General features: G+C 40.4%; 1 protein-coding gene across 2 annotated transcripts in view; it reads right to left on the bottom strand.

The window, feature by feature from the left end:
• Positions 1-18,543, bottom strand: part of UPRT (uracil phosphoribosyltransferase homolog) — a 31,057-nt gene extending 12,514 nt beyond the window's left edge. Inside the window, exon 1 of one of the 2 annotated variants that reach the window (XM_077774814.1) lies at positions 18,512-18,543. Coding sequence is in view for 1 of the 2 variants with exons in the window: in XM_077774813.1 (XP_077630939.1) it covers positions 15,276-15,652 (377 nt within the window). In the remaining variant the exon portion in view is untranslated. Of the gene's footprint in view, positions 1-15,275; positions 15,779-18,511 lie in introns of those variants that run through there. The other variant, XM_077774813.1, reaches the window with a different exon arrangement.
• Positions 18,544-18,848: the final 305 nt, after the last annotated feature.

The following is an 18,848-nucleotide window of genomic DNA, read 5'->3' as shown; positions in this document are numbered from 1 at the left end:
AGAACAAACTGATAGTTGCCAGAGAGGAGGGAGATAGGGGTATATGGGCAAAATGTGTGAAGGCAAGTGGGAGATACAAGCTTCCAGTTATGGAATGAATAAGTCCTGCAAATAGAAGGCACAGCATAAGGAATATAGTCCATGATATTAAAATAGCACTGTATGGTAACAGATGGTAGCCACACTTGTGGTGAGCATAGCATAACATATAAACCTGTGGAATCACTATGTTGTACACCTGAAATTAATGTAACATTGTGTGTCAACAATACTCAAATTTTTAAAATAAATAAATTAAAGAAATAAAACATACTATTTCATGTACTGTGGTTTTCAAACAAAACTACACTACTATACCAGCATCTTTCATTTCTCAAATCAATCTTCACAATATTCTCGTCAAGGAAGTAAAAGCTAGTGAACTACAAAAAATAACTGAAGCCTACTTTCTGTTTACTAGACCTACACAAACATAAAAATCTAGGCAGCCAGAACACAGTTTTTCAATAGGGAAGGAAAATCTAGATTTGCCTTAAAAGAAATATTCAGTAATATATCTTGGGAACGCATCTGAAATATTTGTTTTTCATTTCTGCACAGTTAACATAAATTTATTACATAGAAAAGTTATATTAGGTTAAGTGATCAGAGTTGCCCAAAACCTATACAGCAAAACCTTGGTTTGCAATCATAATTCATTCCAGAAACATTCTTGTAATCCAAACCACCTGTATATCAAACTGAATTTCAAGAATCATTTGGCTCAGTTGTGACCATGTGATGACTGGTATCACGTACTACTCCTATTGCAAGACATCACTCGTTTATCAAGCTAAAATATATCAGTAATGTTTGCTCATCTTTTTAAAGTTTTCTTTTAAGTTTGTTTGCTTATTTTATTTTTTTAACTTTTTTTTGNGAGCCTGATGCGGGGCTCGAACCCATGAACCATGAGGTCTGACCTGAGCCAAAGTCGGACGCTTAAACAAATGAGCCACACAGGCACCCCTCTGCTCTGATTTTTATTATTTCTCTTCTCTTACTGGGTTTAGGGTGCTCTTTTTGCACTCCCTCTAGTTCATTTAGGTGAGCTGTTAGATTTTGCACTTGCGCTTTTTCTAACCTCTTGATATAGGCCTGGAGTACAATGTACTTTCCTCTTAGGACTGCCTTTGCTGCATCCCATAGAGTTTGGATTGTTGTATTTTCATTTTCCTTTGTTTCCATATATTTTTGAATTTCTTCTCCAACTGCCTGATTGGCCCATTCGTTCTTTAGTAGAGTGTTCTTTAACCTCCATGTTTTTGGAGGTTTTCCAGACTTCTTCCTGTGGTTGATTTCAAGTTTCATAGTACTGTGATCTGAAAGTGTGCATGTACGATCTCAATTCTTTTATATTTATTAAGGGTTGCTTTATGTCCTAGTTTGTGATCTATCTTGGAGAATATGCCATGCGCATCTGAGAAGAAAGTGAATTCCCTGGTAGGATGTAGAGTTCTGAATATATCTGTCAAGTCCATCTGGTCCAGTGTGTCATTCAAGCCCATTGTTTCTTTATAGATTTTCTGCCCAGTTGATCTATTCATTGCTGTAAGTGGAGTATTAACGTCCCCTACTATTAGCACATTCTAATCTATAAGCTTGTTTCTGTTTGTGATTGTTTTAAATATTTAGGTGCTCCCATATTCGGTGCGTAGACATTTATAACTGTTAGTTCTTCCTGACTGATAGACCCTGTAATTATTATATAATGCCCTTCTTCATCCTTGTTACTGTCTTTACGTTAAAGTCCAATTTGTCTCATATAAGTATAGGTACTCCAGCTTTCAGTAGCATGATAGATATTTCTCCATCCCATTACTTTTAATCTAAACGCATCTAAAATGCGTTTCTTGTAGACAGAAAATAGATGGATTTTTTTTTCCATTGTGCTACCTTATGTCTTTTGATTGGTGTATTCAGCCTATTTACATTCAGTGTTATTATTGAAATATATGGGTTTAGACTCATTGTCCTTTGTTGGATTCATGCTTGTGGTGGTGTCTCTAGTATCTTGCGTTCCTTGCAACATTTCCCTTAGAGATTCCCCCTCAGGATTTCTTGTAGTGGCGGTTTAGTGTTGCCAAATTCTTTCTATTTTTGTTTATTTGGAAAGACTTTTATCTCTCCTTCTATTTTGAACGACAGGCTTGCTGGATAGAGGATTCTTGGCTGCATATTTTGTCTGTTCATCACATTGAGGATCTCCTGCCATTCCTTTCTGGCCTGCCAAGTTTCAGTAGTTAGGTCTGTGTCACCACTCTGCTAGGTTTCCTTTTGTATGTTAGGGCCCTTTTCTCCCTAGCTGCTTTCAGAATTCTCTTTGTCCTTATATTTTGCCTATTTCACTCTCATATGTCGTGCAGAAGATCGATTCAAGTTACATCTGAGGGGAGTTCTCTGTGCCTCATGAATTTCAACTTCTACTTCCCTCCCCAGGTTGAGGAACTTCTCTGCTATAATTTGTTCCAGGACTCCTTCAGCACCTTTCCCTCTCTCTTCCTCTTCTGGGATTCCTATGATGTGGATATTGTTCCGTTTGATTGTATTGCTGAGCTCTCGAACTCATCTTTCATGTTCCTGCATCAGTTTTTCTCTCTTTTACTCACTTTCTTCTTTTTCTATAATTGTGTCTTCTAAGTCACTTATTTTCCATTCTGCCTCTTCAATATGTGCATTGGACGCCTCCATTTTATTATGCATCTCATTTATAGCATTGCTTAATTCATCCAACTATTTTTAAGCTCCATAGTGTTTGTAGCCATAGTTTCTCTGATGTCCCCCATGCTTTTTTCAAGCCCAGCGATTAATTTTATGATATTGTTCTAAATTCTTGTTCATTTATGTTGCTTATATCTGTTTTGATCTGTTCTTTAGCTGTCATTCCTTCCTGGAATTTCTTTGGAGGAGAGTTCTTCCGTTTCGTCATTTTGGTTAGCTTTCTATCTCTTGTTAATTTTAAAAGCTTGTTGTACACTCGGCCCCTGCGAGTTCTGCTGTCTTGGAGAGGGCTCTTTGGCTGTTCAGGGACTTTCTATTCATGAAGTGTTCTTTGAGTGGTTTTTCTTGGTTTCTCTTGTTGAGCGTTTGGTTATTTTGTTTTCCTACTCCTAGCATTTGGGACTCTCCAACATGTGTACTTTGGCTTGTTTCTTGAGGTAGCCCTGGAAAAAGAAAACAGACAACCACACAGAGAACAAACATACACAAATGCACTGAGAAAACCAATAAACAGGAAAACCCAGGCTCAGGTAAAAACAACAACAACAAAACAGCTCTCTGGTGGGGATGGGCGTGGTTTGGTGTAGGCAGGTCTCCCCTCCACTGTCAGCTGGAAGCTCCCAGAGGTCCAGCCTTGGTGATTGTGGAGAGAAGAATGGCGTCGCCCCAGTCCCTTCTCAACCAAGCATTGCAAATCACTCTTTTGGGTCTGATTTCCCTGTGCTGAGGATGTAGCCAAGGTGGGCTGAGTTCTATGCCCCATGCCCTGCCTCGTTTCCAGGTCCCAGTCCGTGGGCTTTATTTATACTGCCCAAAAGAGTCCCGCAGGTTGCTGCTTCCCTGCTGCCAGAGGTTGAGTGGGGGTTGGGGGAAGTGTCACAGCCTCAGATCTGCCAGGAACAAACAGCGTACAATCCGAATGTGTGTGGGGAATGTAGCAACTTCAGTTCTGCAGAGCCCGCGCGCTGGTGCCGCCAGGGATGGTGCCAGGAGTGCTGCAGAGCAGTTTTTTTCTGGTGCCCTCTGGAGCGGGGGGCACCTAATTCAAAGTCAGCCCCCCAGCCAGAACTTAAAAACACTCTCTTTCCAAGCTGAGGTTTTTCTCTTCTCCAGGGATGGTTCTATGAGCAATCTCAGCTTCTCTTTCCTTTCCCCTGGACTCGCCGCAGCTCACCACCACTTGCTGTGGCTCATCACTCACCACAGCTGCACGCAACCCAGGTTCCCTCCCCTCCCTCTGTGTCTCCAGTCCAGGCCCACCTTTATCTTCCCAAGTTGGCACTCACTCACTTATGAGGTTTCCTTCCCAGTGTATTCTGTCTCCTTCTCTTCCCAAACTCCTGTGCCTCAGTGTCCTATGACTTCAGGGCTTCTCTGTTTGAGAAATGGGTGCAAGCGAAATTCACGGAGCTCCCTACTTCTCTGCCATCTTGCTGTTCTCCCAATGTTTGCTCATCTTGTGGAACACTCATATAACAAGTTACTCACCATCCAAGGTTTTATGTATTTTACTCTAAAATAAGACATTTTAACATCTTTCATACTCTACCCCCAAATATCAGCCTCAACTGGTAACTTTTCTGTAATAATCACCTTCTCTCCATTCCAAAAAACTCCATGCTATGAGAACTGTCATCCTTTGATAGCTATTTGACTCCCAATTAAAGCATTCACCGCTTTAAGTCATCTCACTACAATCAGTAATTACTAACACATCTCCTGTTGTTTTAGACCCACAATGTTCAAGACCCATACTGTGTACTTTAAATCAATTTATAAATTAAACCATCTAAAATACAGTAAGTTAATTGCATTTTTTAACACCACAGTAGCCTTCAATAAATACATCTAAATCCTTAACACTGTTAACATTAGAGTTTCATAAGACAGGTATATACTCGTCAGATCAACAAGTTACACATAATTTCTGAGCCCCTACTTTATGTCCAATGTTGCAGTAAAGTGTTTGTTAATAAAGGAGTTTTAATGCAAACTCAGGTCTTATTCACTCTATATACTTTGTTTCAAATTGTAATTCTATTCACTTGTCTCAAAGTCATTTTTAAATTTTTTTTTAAATTTATTTATTTTGAGAGAGACAGAGACAGTGTGAGTGGAGGAGAAGCAGAGAGAGAAGGAGACAGAGAATCCCATGGAGGCTCCATGCTGCCAGTGCAGAGCCCAATGTTGGGCTTAAACTCCTGAAATCACAAGATCGTAACCTGAGCCAAAACCAAGGGTCAGACACTTAACCGACTTAGCCACCCAGATGCTCCTCAAAATCATTTTTTTAAGAAAGTCTCTCATACTAGAAACAAAGGTTTGAAAGACATTTTAATTTCCTTCCTTTTTTAATGTTTATTTATTTTTGAGAGAGAGGGTGATCAGGAGAGGGGCAGAGAGAGAGGCAGACAGAGGATCTGAAGCAGGCTCTATGCTGACAGCAGAGAGCCTGATGCGGGGCCTGAACTCACAAACTGTGGGATCATGACCTGAGCCAAAGTCGGACATTCAACTGACTGAGCCACCCAGGCTCTATCTTCTATCTATCATCTTCCATCTAACAACAGTCCCAAATAAAATCTAATGCAAAATTATCACACAGCAATAAATATTGACACACATTCCTGGAATATTCTAAAATACAGCCAAGTGATCAAATACCAAATATTTAAATAGTGACATCCAGACACTCTTAATTAAGAACATGGAAATGTAATTAATGTGAAGCAGAGCATTTTTAAAATTTTACAACCCCCAAACAGGATTAACACTGCAGACCTAATCATATCTAAAATACATTTTTCTTGACACCCGCACCCACAAATGTGTCACACATCTATACCAACAACATGAAAGCCAAAGGAAGGCATTAAAAAAATTACTTTCATAATGAGGCAACAAAATAATGAGAATCATACAGGAAGTCAAATCCTCATTTCATTTTTTTAAATGTTTATTTATTTTTTAGAGAGACAGAGAGAGAGAGAGAATGACTATGAATGGAGGAGGGGTCAGAGAGAGGGAGAGGGAGAATCCTAAGCAGGCTCCACACTCTGTGCAGAGCCCAAAGCAGGGCTTCATCTCACCACCACAAGATCACAACCTGAGCCAATATCAAGAGTCAGGTCATTTAACCGAATGAGCCACCCAGGTGCCCCTCAAATCCTCATTTTAATGTGGACTTGGTAAACTTGACTGTTCCCTACTTACGAACTTGGAAAGCACTTTAAATTTACACAGAGTCTTAAGCAACTGTGTATATTTAAAAACATGTATGTCTCATAGCAAACACAAACCAAGATAAAACTTCTTAAATCTCACTGAACTTTATTTACTTATGATCCACAAAACAGAACTATAAGAGAGTAAAGTTTTTATAATACTAAAAAATTAAGACTTCAAGTAGAGATTGATGAAGAAAACAAAGGCAAGAAAAATGTAGCTTATATCTCCTTACAGCTTGCAGCCCACTGATAGACACCTGTAACATGCAGAGTGTGACCTTCCTCAAGCAACTCATGGCTGCTTTACTTGCTTAACGCTTTTATTACAGACTACAAATAACCTTATCTTAACAGTAGCTAGCCCCTCAAGGTTCTGAAAGCATTGCTTCCAAATTCCCCAGAAACTTACTTTATCTCTATTTCCCTCCCTCTACAATCTTAAAAATATATAGTCACTCCTCACAACCCCACTGCAGCTCTTTCTGCCCATGGGTTCTCCTCCCGTGCTTTACTAAAATAATCTTTTTGTGCCAAAGATGTCTCAAGAATTTTTTCTTAGCCATTTGCTCAAGAACCCCAAGAGATCATCTCCCCTATTCTTTCTAGGACTTACTTCTACTATGATGATGATAACTACTACTACTACTACTACTACTACTACTACTACTACTACTACAGTGATCTTCTAGTATGTTGAAAGATGTCCTCCCCTGGGACATTACAATTCAATTTCTACAGCAGAAATTGTCATTTGATCACCTTCTGTCACTTCTCTCTACTCAAAATAAACTTGAGAGCCCCCAAATTTTTTAAAACAAAAACTGTTTTAACAACCACGCACACACACACACACACACACACTCACACATACTAACTGTACAAAGATTTACCTATAAAGCTTTTCTAAAAAGGTCTGAAAGTTACAGCAAGTACCTAATATTATACATATATTAGTCCTTTCTTTCCCACAGGTCACTATTTATTAAAAGCTTCCTTGGTGTCAAGTATTAAACATTTTTGGCACACTATCTAATTTACTCCTCACACAACCTTAAGAGATAAATTTTGTTACTTCCACTTTAGTGATTAAAATAGTGAGGCTTATAGAGATGAAGTACTTCAAGGCTCTTCACAGCCTGAAGCTCTCTGATTCCAAGTCCCTGAGTAAAGACATTATTTATATTTTGCTCTACTAAAGGAATGTTTTGTAAATGTCAGGTTTTAGATGTGTTTTAATGATATTTCTCTCCCTGCAAATCGGACTGGTATGGACATACAATTTAAACAATGAAATAAAGTCTGGCAGGCAATAAAATGTCATTAACAATCTGAAGAAGGGGGCTCCTGGGTGGCTCAGTCAGTTAAGCATCTGACTTCGGCTCAGGTCATGATCTCACAGTTTGTGGGTTCGAGCACTGCATCAGGCTCTGTGCTGAACAGCTCAGAGCCTGGAGCCTGCTTTGGATTCTGTGTCTCCCTCTCTCTGCCCCACCCCTGCCTGCACTCTGTCTCTCAAAAATAAATAAACGTTAAAAAATTTTAAAAAGAAAAGAAAATCTTTTGAAAAAAAAGATCTTAAGAGGAAGAAGCCGCTATTATAACGTGGTTGATAAAAAGGAAAATTGCAAACAAGAACACATCCTTTTCAAAAATTATTAAATCAAAACCTCAGAACCATAACTTAAAACAATGCAACTTAAATCAAATCTCAGTAGCACTGATTTAGGTGTAATTTAAAAAACAAGGACTATTTTCAGCATTTGGGGTGGGAGAATTTAGGGTTAGCGTAGAGTTGACAGATTTAGCAAATAAAAATACAGGACACCCAGTTGAATCATTATTTCAAAAGTATATCCCATGCTATGTTTAGGATTTATGAAAAAAGTTCATTATTTATCTGAATTAAAATTTAACTGGGGGTCCTGTATTTTACCTGGTAACCTAAGTTAAGAACTAAATAGTCTCAAATTCAGCTCTATTATGTTTTTGTTTCTTTTTGATATTGGTTTTTTTAGACAACAGATTAAAGGAAAATGGAAGATAAAAGCTTTCTGGCAGGTTTAAACCAAAGCAATGTTTTACTTAGAGTTTAGCGAATGTTTAGCAAAAGCTCTGAAAACATAAGCTCTACTTCCATAGCTATTTTGTTATTATTTAGTCACTAAAATATAGTTCCAAAGTTTGTCATGATATGCAGATGTTTTGTAAATGATTTTCCTCCTCCTTCTTTCACCCTCATAAAAAACAATGCCCTACTGAAATACCTGGAGCAAAACAAATCTGATGCGAAAAGTTAAAAATATACATATTGATCTAGTTGTGAGAAGTATGCTTGTGCAATTTTGATTGGGATTGAATTGAATGTGTAGATTGCTTTGGGTAGTAATGACATTTTAACTATATTTATTCTTCCAATCCATGAGCATGGAATGTTTTTCCATTTCTTTGTGTCTTCTTCAATTTTCTTCATAAGTTTTCTATAGTTGTCATCATACAGATCTCTTGTAACCTTGGTAGGTTTATTCCTAGGTATTTTATGGATACAATGTAATAATACATGGCAATGAGAAAGAATGAAATCTGGCCATGTGTAGCAACATGGATGGACCTCGAGGGTGTTATGCTTAGCGAAACAAGTCAGGCAGAGAGGCACAAACACCATATGTTTACACGTACAGGAGGATTAGGAGGAATTTAACGGAGGACCGTGGGGGAGAAGAAAGGGGAAATAGTGGGGGAGGGGGAGTGAGGCAAACCATGAGAGACTCTTGAATTCTGAGAACAAACTGAGGACAGATGGGTGTGGGGGGGAGGGGGGATGGGCATGGAGGAGGGCACTTNGAGCAGAGAGAGAGACAGAGAGAGAGACAGAGAGAGAGAGACAGAGAGAGAGAGAGAGAGAGAGAGAGAATCTGAAGCAGGCTCCAGGCTCTGAGGTGTCAGCAAAGAGCCCAACCTGGGGCTCAAACTCAAGAACTGTGAGATCATGACCTGAGCCAAAGTCTGATGCTTAACCAACTGAGCCATCCAGGCTCCCCTCTATAGCACCTTCTTAAAAAACTATTAAAATAGTGTCAAAGCACTATTTAACCTAACATTCAAGTCAAAATCAGGTAGAAAAAGAAGAGAAACTATCATTTTCCCTTAGAACTCAGGACTCCTTCATTCAGAAGTTTATTTATTTTCTTATAATAAGTGAATATTAATTCCTGACTGTGTCAGGTACTATTCCAGGCCAGATCTTCTTTCTGACTCCCTGGAGTACAGACTAGTTGGTGAGACATTACTAGGATATGACCAATAAAAATTGTAACAAAGGTATGCATAGTTTAAAGAGGTGACTTCTTCCCTGCTAGCCTAAAGACCAGTTGGGAAATTCACGTGTAGGCAAGATGGTGGAGAAGTAGGGAGCTCCGTACATTTCGCCTGCACCCATCTATCAAACAGAGAAGGCCTGAAGTCATAGGACACTGAGCCACAGGAGTTTGGGAAGAGAAAGAGACAGAATACACTAGGAAGGAATCTTCATAAGTGTGTGAGTGTGATCTGGGGAAGATAAAAGCAGGACGGGACCCAGAGATACGGAGGGAGGAGAGGGAACCCGGCTTGCGTGCAACTGCCATGTGATTAATCGGCAAGTGGTGGTGAGCTGCTGAGAGTCCAGATGAATGGAAAGAAGCTGAGATCGCTCATAGAACCGTCCCTGGAAAAGAGAAAAAAATCTCGGCTTGGAAAGACAGTGTATTTTAGCTCTGGCTGGGGTGCAGACTTTAAACTAGGTGCCCCAGTACCAGAAGGCGCCAGGAAAAACTGAACTGCCATGCGCCCGGCACCATCCATGGAGGCGGCGGCCCGGTGAAGCAGGAGCAACGCCTGCGACGTCGGTCCCGCCACCCAATGAAGCAGCAGCGGCGCACGCGATGGTGGCCTGCTGAAGCGGCGGAGGCGGCGACCCGGTGAGGTGGCAGTGGCACATGTGCGACAGCGGCCCCATGAAGCGGAAGCAGCGGCAGCACGCTGCAGCAACGCAGACTCTGGGGACCTTAAGTTGCTATATTCCTGAACGCACTCGGGTTGTATCCCTGCTTGACCCTGGCGCCTCTGAGGCTGCGATACTTCCCCCACACCCCCACTCAACCCCCGGCAAGAGGGAAGCAGCAACTGGCAGGACTATTCAGGGCGGTATAACAAAGCCCATGGACTAGGACCTGGAAACTAGACAGAGTGTGGGACATAGAACTCAGTCGACCTTGGCTATATCCTCAGCACAGGGAGATCAGACCCGAAGAAGTGATTTGCAACCCTTGGTTGAGAAGGGACTGGGGCGACGCCATTCTCCCCACAACCACCAAGGAGGGGCCTCAAGGAGCTTCCAGCTGTCATAGTTGAGGGGAGACCTGCCCACACGAAACCACGCCCATCCCCACCAGAGAGCTATTTCGTTGTTGTTGTTGCTATTTTTACCTGAGCCTCAGTTTGCATGTTTATTGGTTTTGTCTGTGTGTTTGTGTACCTTTGTTCCCTCTGTGGTTGTCTGTTTTCTTTTTCCAGGGCTACCTCAAGAAACAAGCCAAAGTACACATGGTGGAGAGTCCCAAATTCCACTACCACTAGGGAAACAAAATAACCAAACGGACAATAAGAGAAACCAAGAGACACCACCCAAAGGACACATCCTGAAAAGAGGCCCTGAAGAGTCAAAGAGCTCTCTCTAAGACACCAGAATGCACAGGGGCCGAGTGTACAACAAGCTTTTAAAATTAACAAGAGATAGAAAGATAACCAAAATGACAAAACGGAAGAACTCTCCTCCAAGGAAATTCCAGGAAGAAATGACAGCCAGACAACTGCTCAAAACAGATTTTAGCAACATAACCGAACAAGAATTTAGAACAATAATCATAAAATTAATCGCCAGGTTTGAAAAAAGCATGGAGGACATCAGAGAAACTATGGCTACAAACAATTTGGAGCTTAAAAATAGTAATGATGAATTTTAAAATGCGATAAATGAGATACATAATAAACCGGAAGCGTTGAATGCACGGATTGAAGAGATGGAAAGGACAATAAGGGATTTAGAAAACACAATTATAGAAAAAAAAAAGAAACTGAAAAAAGAGAGATAAACTTATGCAGGAACATGAAAGAAGAGTTCGAGAGCTCCGCAATAAAATCAAACGGAATAATATCTGTATCATAGGAATCCCAGAAGAGGAAGAGAGAGGGAAAGGTGCTGAAGGAGTCCTGGAACAAATTATAGCAGAGAACATCCCCAACCTGGAGAGGGAAGTAGACGTTGAAATTCAAGAGGCACAGAGAACTCCCCTCAGATGTAACTTGAATCGATCATCTGCAGGACATATCATAGTTAAACGGGCAAAATATAAGGACAAAGAGAATTCTGAAAGCAGCTAGGGAGAAAAGGGCGCTAACATACAAAGGGAAATCTATCAGAGTGGTGACAGACCTAACTACTGAAACATGGCAGGCCAGAAAGGAATGGCAGGAGATCTTCAATGTGATGAACAGACAAAATATGCAGACAAGAATCCTCTATCCAGGAAGCCAGTCATTCAGAATAGAAGGAGAGATAAAAGTCTTTCCGAATAAACAAAAATTGAAAGAATTCGTCACCACTAAGCCAGCCATACAAGAAATCCTGAGTGGGATTCTCTGAGGAAAATGTTGGAAGGAAAGCAAGATACCAGAAACACCACCATAAACATGAATCCCACAACGGACACAATGACTCTAAACGCACATATTTCAATAATAACACTGAATGCAAAAGGGCTGAGTGCTCCAATCAAAAGACATAGGGTAGCAGCATGGATAAAAAACCAAAATCCATCTATCTGCTTTCTACAAGAAACATATTTTAGACTGGAGGACACCTTCATATTGAAGNCCATCAGGAAGAACTAACAATTATAAATGTCTACGCACCGAATATGGGAGCACCTAAATATTTAAAACAATCACAAACAGAAACAATCTTATAAATAAGAATGTACTAACAGTAGGGGACTTTAATACTCTACTTACAGCAATGGATAGATTAACCAGACAGAAAATCACTAAAGATATAATGGACTTGAAACACACATTGGACCAGATNTGGGGGGAAGGGGGGAGATGGGCATGGAGGGGGGCACCTGTGTGGATGAGCACTGGGTGTTATATGGAAACCAACTTGACAAGAAAGTATTTGAAAAAAAAATTTTTTAAATAAAAGAAAAAAAAAAGAATGTGAGTCCTATGTGGAGTTAAATTCCCATTACTGTCTTCTAAAAGTTCAAGAAACCAGCCCTTATGAATCAATTAGAATCATGCACAAATTGAAAACAAAGGCTTGAAATGCCTTAAATGCACACAGCTCTTCAAAGTTTATAACAAATGTTCAGATAGTATCTGGTTTTAGGTATCCCAGGAGCTCCATTAGTTATTACCAACATCCTCATTTTACGAATGATAAAGTTGAAGCACAGAGATGCTAAACATCTTTCCTAAAATCACTTTGGATTCAGCTGTCTCTTTCCAAACTCACAAAAGAAAAAAATATTTCACTTACACTGAGGTTTACTATACAAGCCAGGATTTTCTGAATAATGCAGTAAAATCAAGTATTGATACTATTGTATATGAATGCTGACCTTCATGCCCTCTCCAAGTCCTGTAGCATTGGTTCCCCTTTAGATTGTCATGAAGACCCCTTTGCAAAATCTAATAAAAGTTAAGGAATCCTCAGCCCATAAAAAAAGGCACATATGCAAATGTAGCATTATTCATAATAGCCTAAGAGTGGAAGCCACTCAAACATCCATCATCTGATAAACACATAAATGTCAATATCGATACAGTGGAATAACATATAGCCAAAAAAGGAATGGTGTACTGATATGATGTGGATGAACCCTGAAAATATGCTAAATGAAAGAAACTAGTCAAACAAAAGACCATATGTTGCATGGTTCCATTTATATGAAATGTACAGAATAGGCAACTTAACAGAAACAAAAAGTATATTAGCAGTTGTCTAAATTAGCAGTTGGGTGGGTTGAGGGGAAGTGGGGAGTGACTGCTCACATGTACAGGCTTCCTTACTGAAGTAATGAAAATGTTCTACAGTTGATTGTGGTAATGGTTGCAAAGCTGTGAGCATACTTAAAAACCACTCAGTTTTACACTTTAAATGGTGTATTATATGCCATGCGAATTATATCTCAATAAAGATGTTATTTAAAAACAACCAGTAAAAATGAACATAATGAATAGTATTTCCCAGATAATTTCAGACGGTTCACCAAAGCCCTGAAGTCCATCTACAAGTACAGTGGTGTCCAAAACTCGAGGTCAGTAACTCCTTATCTACAGAAACAAGAATCATCATCCTATTTTCTTTGTTCTGCGTTGGGTTTTATTTCAGCTTCCCCTACAACTATCAAACTTATGCCTCTGACTTTTTAAGATCACTACTTCCATCTATGAGATCACATGACACTAGTTTTCAATATTGATTTATTAAAAACAGTAAAATAGTATAATTTCATAAATATAATTTTAAGAGCTAGAAAGAACTTTTAGTGATTGAGCATCTGTTATTTGCAAGGCATTGTCAGAAGGTAATGTAAAAGATGTAAAAATGTAAAAGACACAATTTCTGCCCTCAAGGAGCTTAAAATCGAATAGATGAGACAAGATTGATACACAAATAACAATATAGAAAAGAGAAGGTGAATCTTGCATTCAAAAAGCCAGGGATGATCAGCAAGGAAGAATGATTAAAGGAAAGTTTCTTGGCAGAGGTGGACATTTAATGCTGGTTTTGACCTTGAAGAGTAGGTAGGATCTGAAAATGCAGAGGAGTAAAGGAAGGAGTAATTTCAGAGGAGAATTTCAGAGGAGAGGAGAATCAGGGATGTTTCAGAATAGTTCCTAGGAACCATAAACAGGAGATTTAATGTAAAGGTCAGGGTCCATGACTTTTATTTGACAGACTCTAAATAGCCAAGGAAGGCTGCTGTTTACGGCAGTTACCTAATCATAACTTTTCAAAAATCAATCCTGATAAGAGTTGAATGATAAGATTGTTCAGTAATGTGTGGAAGTATGTGGAAGACAGAAAAACTGAAGACAGGGAAACAAATTGGGAGCCTACTAACAACAGAATGAAGAAAAAGTTACTACAATCTGATTTGGAGAATGGTGTCTTGACTCAGTAGCCATTTTTAAAATTCAAAGCACTCACTGACAAATGAATGCTCTGACATGCAGTAGCTATTCATTTAAAGTGCGGCCAATATAGAAACCAACTGTAGTTCATCATGGTACATACTTCCCTTGAAAACCCCCATCTACAACATGAGTTTTGAGATCTCTTTAACATAGCATTTTAACATTAATTTTTTTGCTATCTTGATTTGTGGGATTAGGAGGGGGCGCCAAAGATTCCTTTAGGTTCCTTTTGCTCCATTAACTACACAGGAAACACTTGAGGTTCTGTAACTTTACAAAAATCAATCCTGATAAGAGTTGAATGATAAACTTCCACGGGACCAACAAAACCTAAACTCCAAGACTAAAAGACCTTAGACAAAATGACATAATTTGAGGTAGCAAACAGTAAACGGTCAGAGAACTTGTTGAGCACAACGGAATTTCCTTGAAATTGCTTTATTTAACGAAGAAGAAGAAGAGGAAGAAGAAGAAGAAGAAGAAGAAGAAGAAGAAGAAGAAGAAGAAGAAATTGCTTTATTTAGAAGAAGAAGAAGAAGAAGAAGAAGAAGAAGAAGAAGAAATTGCTTTATTTATATTTGCGCGCCTAAGGTGATTTGTGGTAGAAGAAGAAGAAGAAGAAGAAGAAGAAGAAATTGCTTTATTTATATTTGTGCGCCTAAGGTGATTTGTGGTAGAGCATAAACTTGGGTCACAACCATTTCTGGGTTATAGGCCAGCACTAGACAGATAGCATAGGCACGTTTACCAGCCAGGAATGGTTAAGGATTAGTATTTGCTCAGAAGAGACAAAGGGGAAACCAGAGTCTATTTAAAAGGATTCCTCCCTATACAAACTGCTGTTAAACCCGAGGACTAGGAAAGACTGCTGGAGGCCCGAATCACGTGACACCCTGCCGGTACTAATCACACAGGAGTTTCCGAGGGCCAAAACCATTACTCCTTAGCCCTTTTAATTCCAATCCCTGTCTCCTCCTCCCTTGCCTGGAGAGACCTTCCACTTTCCTTTCCCCTTCTGGGAAAAGCAAGAAAAAACAAATCTCGGCTCACTTGTCCCGGATGATGGTCTGCAGCTCCCGGATCTGATCATTCATCGGCAGCAGTTTAAGCTGCGTCCCGATCTGCTGGGAGAGTTCGTAGTACCCTAGGAGGGATTTGCCGGCTGGTGCGTCACAGTTGCCACTGCCACCTTTGCTCTCGGAGTTGAGGCTCGCCGCGCCGCATGCCTGGGGGTCCGGCTGACCGGGTTTGCTAGAATGAGCTTGCCCTGTGACAAGAGTCGGCTTGGCCTCGGAGGCGAGGTTTCCCCCGGCTTGATCTGAGATCCAGCCGCCAGGTCGCAGCGGCTCGGAGCTCGGGGTAAAGACAGAGTTTACCTGATGGTTTTGACCGGGCACGGAGTCTGAACCTCGTAAGTCCATGGCCATATACCAGGCCCTGGGCCGACAGCTACCGACCCCTAAGGACAAAGGAGAGCAGGAAGAAGGGGCCGATGCTCACTTGCTCCCCTGTTCGCCTGAGACACTTTCAAACGCCTAACCCCAGCCTGCCCTCTCACCCCTAGGCCTCCGTAGGTTCCCTTCGGTGCGCTACGTCCCTGCCCCGCCCACACCGGACGTAAGGTCTGCCGAAACACTATTGGCTTCTCTCCCTGTCACTCTTCAGCGTACACTTTGAGTCCCCTAGCTGCAAGGGTCCCCAGACCTTAGCCAGGCAAAAGGTATGATAGGGATGTTTGCTTGCAGGGTCTACCGGAGTCCTTAGGTATTTTGCATGCATAACTGGGTGAGTGGGAGAGCCAGAAAAAAGTAGGGATGGGTAATAAAATGACTACGTATATAAGGCCCATGATTTTAGACTTTGTGTCTTGGCAGAGAGATTATATACTTCAGTAACTGCATCATCAGTTAGCTTGTCTGTGTAACCAAAAGGGGAAGTAAAAAAAATGCCTAGCAAGCTGCTGAAGAGCCTGCCCTCTACTAGACTGTTCTACAAACTGCAGCTTCCTAAGTGTGCTGCACCACAAGAGTGTTCCTTATCTTTATTCCTTGGGACCTACACTGCNAAGACCATTTAGCATCTTTAAAGTACTTGCAAAGACTTTTTTTATTCTTTTGAGAAACAATGTCTAGAGCAGTATTTTTCAACACCAGTGTGTATTAGAACAGATGTAATACCTGTTAAAATGCGGGTTCTCATGGCCTTTGAGATTCTGATTGAGTTGGGATTCTGAGATGGGATCAAAGAATGTTTGTTTTTAACAAGTAACCCATTACCTCATCAAGATGAAAAGCTCCTGCATGGCAAAGGAAACAATCCATAAAACTAATAGGCAACCGACGGAATGGGGAAAGATAGTTGCAAATGACATATCAGATAAAGGGTTAATTAATATCCAAAATCTATAAGGAACTCCCCAAACTCCACACCCGAAAAACAAACAACCCAGGGAAGAAATGGGCAGAAGATATGAACAGACACTTCTCCAAAGAGGACATCCAGATGGCCAACAGACACATGAAACGATGCTCAGCATCCCTCCTCATCAGGGAAATACACATCAAAACCACACTGAGATACCACCTCACACCAGTCAGAGTGGCTAAAATGAGCAAATCAGAGAACTCTAGATGCTGGCGAGGATGTGGAGAAACGGGCACCCTCCTACACTGTTGGTGGGAATGTAAACTGGTGCAGCCCCTCTGGAAAACAGTGTGGAGGTTCCTCAGGAAACTAACAATAGAACTCCCCTATGACCCAGCAATAGCACTGCTAGGAATTTACCCAAGGGATACAGAAATGCTGATGCATAGGAGCACATGTACCCCAATGTTCATAGCAGCACTCTCCACAATAGCTAAAACATGGAAAGAGCCTAAGTGTCCATCAACAGATGAATGGATCAAGAAGATGTGGTTTATCTATACCATGGAATACTACATGGCAATGAGAAAGAATGAAATCTGGCCATGTGTAGCAACATGGATGGACCTTGAGGGTGCTATGCTGAGCGAAATAAGTCAGGCAGAGAAGGACAAATATCATATGTTTGCACGTATAGGAGGATTAGGAGGAACTTAATGGAGGACCATGGGGGAGAAGGGGGGAAATAGTGGGGGAAAGGGAGAGAGGCAAACCATGAGAGACTCTTGAATGCTGAGAACAAACTGAGGACTGATGGGTGTGGGGGGGCAGGGGGGAGATGGGCATGGAGGAGGGCACTTGTGGGGATGAGCACTGGGTGTTATATGGAAACCAACTTGACGATAAACTATTTAAAAAAACACAAGTAACCCATTAATTATGATTTTTTTAAAAAAATGGCACTCTGTGAGAAAGTGATTTACCGATTCCCCTTTTAAAGGGTTCTAACGTGAAAATCGGAAACCCGCTAATTCTGCTAAAAAATTATTGAGCAGCGTTTAACAAGTCCCTTTCCCTCTCTAGACTGCCTTTCCCCATCTATAAGTGAGAATCATTAGCTATTTGACCCCTAGATGTTCTTACAATTTTGACATTCTATAATTCCATTTTGCCTTCCAAAAAAACAATTCTTAAAACCTCCTGTTCCACAGGGGAACATAAGCAACACATGAGAGACACAGAGTAACATGAGTAACAGACAACAGGATTATCCAGGACTTTGGTGGGACTTGAGCCTTGATCTGGCTCTCAGTTTTTAATTTTTTGTTTGTTGTTTCAGTATTGGTATTAATGGTATTTTTCTCCCTACTTTCACTCCTGTTTTCTCTGCTTTTAAGAATTGCAGCCTAGAATTATAATCCCACTCACTTTTGAAAGCTTGTGCATTTTTGCACCTAGAACAGAATGCGGTTCAAAGGATCTCTGTGCTTCAAAGTCGAATCTAGCTACTTTACCAACGGATGCTCTAAAGGAAAACACTGCAGTACTATTGTTTCATTATCAGTAATTTAAATGCAATAATGAATTTAAAATGGTATTGTGAGATCTTCCAGGACCAAAACTGCACTGTAGTCATATTTGTCTAGTATCTCATCAGGCCAAATGCCACAGAATAGTAATTAAAACATTACAATTGCCAGTGTGTCTTGTGTTTCACTCTTATAGGAAATATCCATATATATGCTTACTTGTATTAACCAATAATCATTAGTAAATCTATGTATCTAGTTATTTAAGATGCTATTAAAAGTACAATTCACTAGTGCTTAATCATAACACCTAAAACTTGATGGTATGTAATTTACAAAGAACTTCTATACATTCTTTCATTTAATTTTTGAGGAAAAAAACTTAAGGATTACCAGTCCTCATTTATAGATAATATCTGTGTGATTCTCTTTCCTGAAGTGGCTTTTCCAGGGTCACATATCCAAAAAAAAGCAGAGCCAAGACAGAAATCCCAGTCTTTTGACTTCAATTCCAGGCTTCTTTACACACACCTGTAGAACTATGAAATCGTTCATTCAGTTAACGAATACTAGTTGAGCCATTACTATTTGCCAGGCACATTGCTAGGTGCTAAAACAGATACAAAGAAAAATGTGAAGATCTTGAAATTCTCCATGGTCACAGAGGTCATGGAAACCAAAGGACAATATTAAGTAACATAGAGACCTACACCAAAGATACTAATAGCAG

This window comes from Crocuta crocuta, unplaced genomic scaffold (genome assembly GCF_008692635.1).
Source record: "Crocuta crocuta isolate KB4526 unplaced genomic scaffold, BGI_CrCroc_1.0 scaffold801, whole genome shotgun sequence".
In the NCBI taxonomy this organism is placed as follows: domain Eukaryota; kingdom Metazoa; phylum Chordata; class Mammalia; order Carnivora; family Hyaenidae; genus Crocuta; species Crocuta crocuta.
This window is presented reverse-complemented; position numbering and strand designations above follow the sequence as displayed.